The 4,916-nt window shown below is 48.8% G+C and overlaps 2 protein-coding genes across 2 annotated transcripts in view; both read left to right on the top strand.

The window, feature by feature from the left end:
• The first annotated feature begins 49 nt into the window (after positions 1-49).
• Positions 50-2,965, top strand: CCDC84 (coiled-coil domain containing 84). The gene is made up of 6 exons (XM_009323387.1): positions 50-111; positions 553-658; positions 976-1,006; positions 1,406-1,489; positions 1,597-1,729; positions 2,221-2,965. Exons 2-6 carry the CDS (start codon positions 593-595, stop codon positions 2,264-2,266), a joined length of 360 nt encoding a protein of 119 aa, XP_009321662.1. The 5' UTR covers positions 50-111; positions 553-592; the 3' UTR covers positions 2,267-2,965.
• Positions 2,966-4,623: 1,658 nt separating this feature from the next.
• The window catches only part of TRAPPC4 (trafficking protein particle complex 4), a 2,617-nt gene continuing 2,324 nt past the window's right edge, over positions 4,624-4,916 (top strand). The window contains exon 1 of the mRNA XM_009323396.1: positions 4,624-4,691. Within this exon, the coding sequence (XP_009321671.1) occupies positions 4,624-4,691 (68 nt within the window). The remainder of the gene's footprint in view (positions 4,692-4,916) is intronic.

The following is a 4,916-nucleotide window of genomic DNA, read 5'->3' as shown; positions in this document are numbered from 1 at the left end:
TGCTCAGTACCAGAAATATTGTTCCTTTTTCCTGAATCACACTCAGCTTCAAACAGAGCCAGAGCTTTGCGCAGGACCTTCTGTCTGCAGCCCCCCAGCAGGACCCGAAAGGTGAGAACCATTTTCCTTAAATTGCTGCTAACCCGTACCCTGCTCAAAACGCCGGACCACGCCACAGCAGCGGTCTTCCTCCCTCGCTGCTGCTGCTGCTGCCAGAGTTGACGCTGTCATCACCAGGATCTTGCCTTCATTCAGATCCTTCGCAAACTTTCCTCTAGGCTTTTGTTAAGCCCATATCCCGCAGAAAGATTACTCTCCTGTCCACACTTCCGTAGGTAAGCACTACCAGCCCTAAGGAGCGAGCACAGTGATAACGTGCAAGTGTTTAACATTATCGTGCCCCCAAGGACATTTCTCCTTTTCCTTCTGACCACAAAGCTCTCCAAACACAAATACAAATTCTGCTCCAGAAACCTCTGGACAATTCTTGCCTGCCCGGCTTTGACAGTCACTCACCTCTCAGACGGCTGCCTCTTGGCTCCTGTATTCCAGGGACTCCTCTCACGATGCAGAGCAGCCTGGCCCGAGTGGGATGCAGCCAGGACCTGACTTAAACTGGGTGGAATCAGGCCAGGCTTTGACCTTCATTGGCCACCAGGTAGGGCTGACATGCTAATGAGCGTGACTGAAGTAACTGCAAGTTACATATAGCGTGTGTTCCAGAGCAAAACAAGGGGTCACAGTCTCTGTCGCTGAAAAAGGCAGCTTTGCAGATTCAGGCGACCAACTAGCTGAGAGTTTCAGTCCTCCAGTGTTGACCTGTGTTTCATGAAGCAAACGTTCTTTAACATGCACAGAAAACCCAAACGCTCCTTAGAACTTGATACGGGAAGGGAATGCACATAATGCCATTCTCTTTAGAGAGATTCTTAAAAGCATCAGTTTCTCATTGGTGTTTTATGTTTCTGTTAACAGGAAACAGAAGGGAAAGGAAACGTTCACACAGGTAATCAGGCCTGCTTCGTGACTCATTTGGTTGCTGCTGAAAACTCTTGGCTTGCAAATATAACAGGGATAACTGAAAGCAATTTTGAAGCAGTTACAGCATAACCGGGAGGTGCTCGCTCTTTTGCTAACATTTGACATACTAGAGAAGAAAACAGTTCCGTATTGTGAAAACTGTTGGTGCTACTGCTGTGTGGAGTGTATGGTTTGGGGTGTGACCTTGCCACGGCCTTAACCGAGGCAAGCCAGCTTCTTTTTCTTACAAAGCCCAAGTTTACTTTTCCTTCGCCACTTACTTGGCAGGGCGAGCTGCAGGGACAGGGGGTGGAGGGGATGCTTTTCCCTATCTCGAGCTTACGATAACTTCAGCGGCTAAATACATTTTCCCCGTGACTTCTAGGAGCAAAACCTCCATGGCTAACAGAGGAAGAGGATGGAAGTAAACAACAAATTGGACCTTCGTATGAGGAATTTCTCAAACAAAGTGAGTAGGTTGTATACATGTCAGTTAACCTTACGTTCGCTTTACCGCACTAAAGAATCAAAAGCTATTTGACTGAAAAACTTTCGCTTAACAAAATCTATTTTTAGAGGAGAAGCAGAAGCTGAAAAAGCTCCCAGCGGAGCGCGTGGGTGCCAACTTTGACCATACCTCCCAGACAGGCGACAGCTGGCTCCCTTCCTTCGGGCGAGTTTGGAATCACGGCAGGAGGTGGCAGTCCAGGTAAGCTTCAGGGCAGCATGGACTGATGCCGAGCGGAGGGCGTGCAGCTTCCTTCCACACAAGCTACTCACAGAGCGGGCTTTGCGGTAGCAGCAAGCGTAAGGAGGCGTCTTACCACCGCACGAATGCGTTATGCCACACGGTGCTCAATCCAGGCAGAGCACGCGTGACTTGCGAGTTGAAGCATGGTCGCGACTGCAGAGGCCGCACACGCAGAGGTGCCCGCCTTGTTGAGCTTGGCTCACCTTTCAGACCCGCGTACTGGTGCATATACGCACATTTGTCCCGCCGGTGCCTTGTAATATGCTAGAAATCTGTGTCAGCTAGCTGAAGAGACGGCTACAGCTCGCTGAGATAACTGAAAAAGAAATCGTTGAGTGAGCTTCCGATCTAAAACACTGTGCATAGCACTGTCTTACTTGTTAGGTGAGGCAGTGTTCATTACCTCTCCCTAAGGGCTGTTGCATTCTGACTTCTATGCTCTCTTTCAGGCATCAGTTCAGAACTGAATCGGGGGAAAAGAAGAAAAAAAGGTGATCAGAAGAGGAGCGCTGCAGAAACCAAGCTGTGACCGTTGTGGAAGGGTGGGCTGTAGGTAGCTGCAGCTTTGCTGGTGCTGCTGCTGCTGCCAAGTTAGCGCTTTTATTTAATGCGTACATCCAGATGTGTTCACCCCTGGAAGGCAGGGTGACCAGAGCATAATACCGAGTTGAGCACTGTTACTGAAAGCTACTCTGCCAGGGGGTGTCGCAGCAGATCCACTTCCCCTGTAACGGACACGCAGTGTGTATCTGGGCATCGATTTCTGAAGTCTTAAGCAACACGAAGGCAGATCCTGCCAGCAAGGAAGGTCTCCTGCCTATGGTGTTATCTTCATAATCAGAAAGCCTACCTTGTACAGCGTGTGCTGCCCGTGTCCTACGCTGACATGTAGCATGGCATCCCGTTAAAGGAATTTATGAGAAATAATTTTTTTTTTTTTTTTTTTTACCTGTGTTGGTAGACCAACTGAAACTCGCTTCAGGTGCAGGGCCTGCTCTGGGGGCAACTGATGAGTTGCTCCTGATATTTTCATTCTAATTTATATTACTTTCACTCGTTCTGCCTCACCTAAAGGACGACCGATTAGTCCTCAGTAGAAGAAAGGAGGCCTTAAAGACCTTTGCTGTGGGCAGTTGTTACTTTTAATTTAAATAAAATACGTACAGCCTTATTTAGAGCTGCTTATCTATGCTTCCCCGCTGGACACTGACCTGATAGATGCTGTTGCCTTGTACACAGAGAGATCTGTGGGCACGGTTTGGTTAGAAGGAGTTTAAATAAATAATGAAAATATCCCACTAGCACCTTCCCTACCTACAATGCAAGAAACGGGCTTCAATTTTCCTCCTACTAGAACCGAATATGGTTTAACATCACTGGCTGGCTGCTGCAGGCGATGCCAAAGCTCATTCCCTTTTCGCAATACAAAAGCGTGTTCATGGTACATTTGTAACACTGTATAAATGCAAAAACCCACTGCTAGAGGAAGATGGCCGTGGCCTGTACCAGAATCCACTATCACTAATGCGTCAATAATGAAACGTACACATTCTTGAAAAAGCAAGAAAAATTATTTCAATCATTTTATTGCGTGCATCTACATATGACACATAGTTGACGAGGTCACTGGAGAACCTGGAAAGCAAGAAGTCCCAAATCAGACAATCAGGTCAAAACAAGCTAGCGCAAAGGAAACTGTCTGAAAGCTCAGCTCCAACAAGAACGCTTAGACACGGTGCCCTCCGACAGCAGGGAGGACACGTGCCTGTGGACCATGCAGCCCAGAGAGACGGGAGAGCACACACAGCTTTCCCCATCCGCCAGGCAACAGGGACAAAATCACAAATTGCTCTTTAATTCTGGAGAACCAATGTTTCCAGTAACGCCACCCACGAAGTCGCTCAGGAGTGCGAGCGACGTCCTCTGAACATCTGGAGGAACGGCCCATCCAAAGCAACATGGGAGTTGTCTGTTATGTGGTGTGTAGCCGTTTGCTAGCCCCTGACAAAGCACAACCCAGCTCCTTCACAGAGCCCGCTGTCTCACCTCCCTACGCGTCCTCCCCTGCGGCAGGCGCATCTCCACCTTTTGTGTTTCTAGTGTAGATCACTTGGGCTCGGTGCTTGGACACCAGTTTGATCAAACCTACGAAAAACAGAAATTATATGAGTGCACGCGTACTGGAGGACGCTGTGCTCTCTTCTAAAGCAGCAGACGGGACAACGTGCAATAAGAAACACCAGGGTACCCAACACTATGCACGCTTATACAAGGCTTTTGTTCAGGTCTGGCAGCCGTTACCTCACAACCCGTCCTTCTGGCAGAATTTTCTTAGTATAGCAATGCCACTGAATGCAGCAGAGCCGCTGCTCCTTACTTTGGAGCACTTCTGAAATGCAAGCTAAGGCAGCGGCTCGTCAAAAACACACCAATTTGCATACTTCAGATGCAGCACGAAATCTTCTAGGTGAGCAAGGAAAAGAAAACATCCAATTCAAGCTGCTTTCTGGTCTTCCACAGCTTTGAGCGCTTACCTTTGCTGAGCAGCTCCTGGAGGGCAGCCCTAGCCAGGGAGCCTCGAATCTTCAGTCTCTCTGAGACAACTGCAGGTGTGATGAGCTTGTAGTTGGGCACTTCTTTGCACAGTTTGTCATAGGTGGCCTTGTCAAACAGGACAAGGTTGTTCAACTTGTCTCTCACTTTCCCCTTGGACCACTTCTACTTGGAGAGAGGAAAAAAAAAAAACCCTAAGCCATCTTCTAATCAATAATAAAAGACAGGGCTTTAGGATACCCTAAGAACTGCACCATCAAACGCCTTTATCTCACATCCCAGATGAAAGGGCTGACGAGATGCGCAAAATCGTCTTTGTAAACGTACACGGTGCAGAAAATACCTACAGTATCTCCAAACGAAAGGAGTAAAACCTCCTGTTATACAGATTTAACACCATCGCTTGCAACTTACTGCCAGACGACGAAACAGCTCCTCTGACAACGTGATGGCACCCACGCCATCACAGTGCCAGGAACACCCAGCCACCCACGTGGAAGGCCTGGGGAACCCCAACAGTCTCCTCCGAGCTACCAGGCTCCCGCACCCCTTTGCTGTGCTCAGCCCGGCGTATGAGCCCCCCCCCCCCGGG

The sequence above is a fragment of the Pygoscelis adeliae genome, unplaced genomic scaffold (assembly GCF_000699105.1).
Source record: "Pygoscelis adeliae isolate BGI_AS28 unplaced genomic scaffold, ASM69910v1 Scaffold855, whole genome shotgun sequence".
NCBI lineage: Eukaryota > Metazoa > Chordata > Aves > Sphenisciformes > Spheniscidae > Pygoscelis > Pygoscelis adeliae.
This window is presented reverse-complemented; position numbering and strand designations above follow the sequence as displayed.

Bases quoted from the DNA above. Each gene is read 5' to 3' on its own strand.
- CCDC84 (XM_009323387.1), top strand. From the start codon at position 593: ATGCAGCCAGGACCTGACTTAAACTGGGTGGAATCAGGCCAGGCTTTG. The intron at 659-975 runs GTAGGGCTGACA...TTCTGTTAACAG, and splicing joins TGACCTTCATTGGCCACCAG to GAAACAGAAGGGAAAGGAAA. The intron at 1,490-1,596 runs GTGAGTAGGTTG...ATCTATTTTTAG, and splicing joins TGAGGAATTTCTCAAACAAA to AGGAGAAGCAGAAGCTGAAA.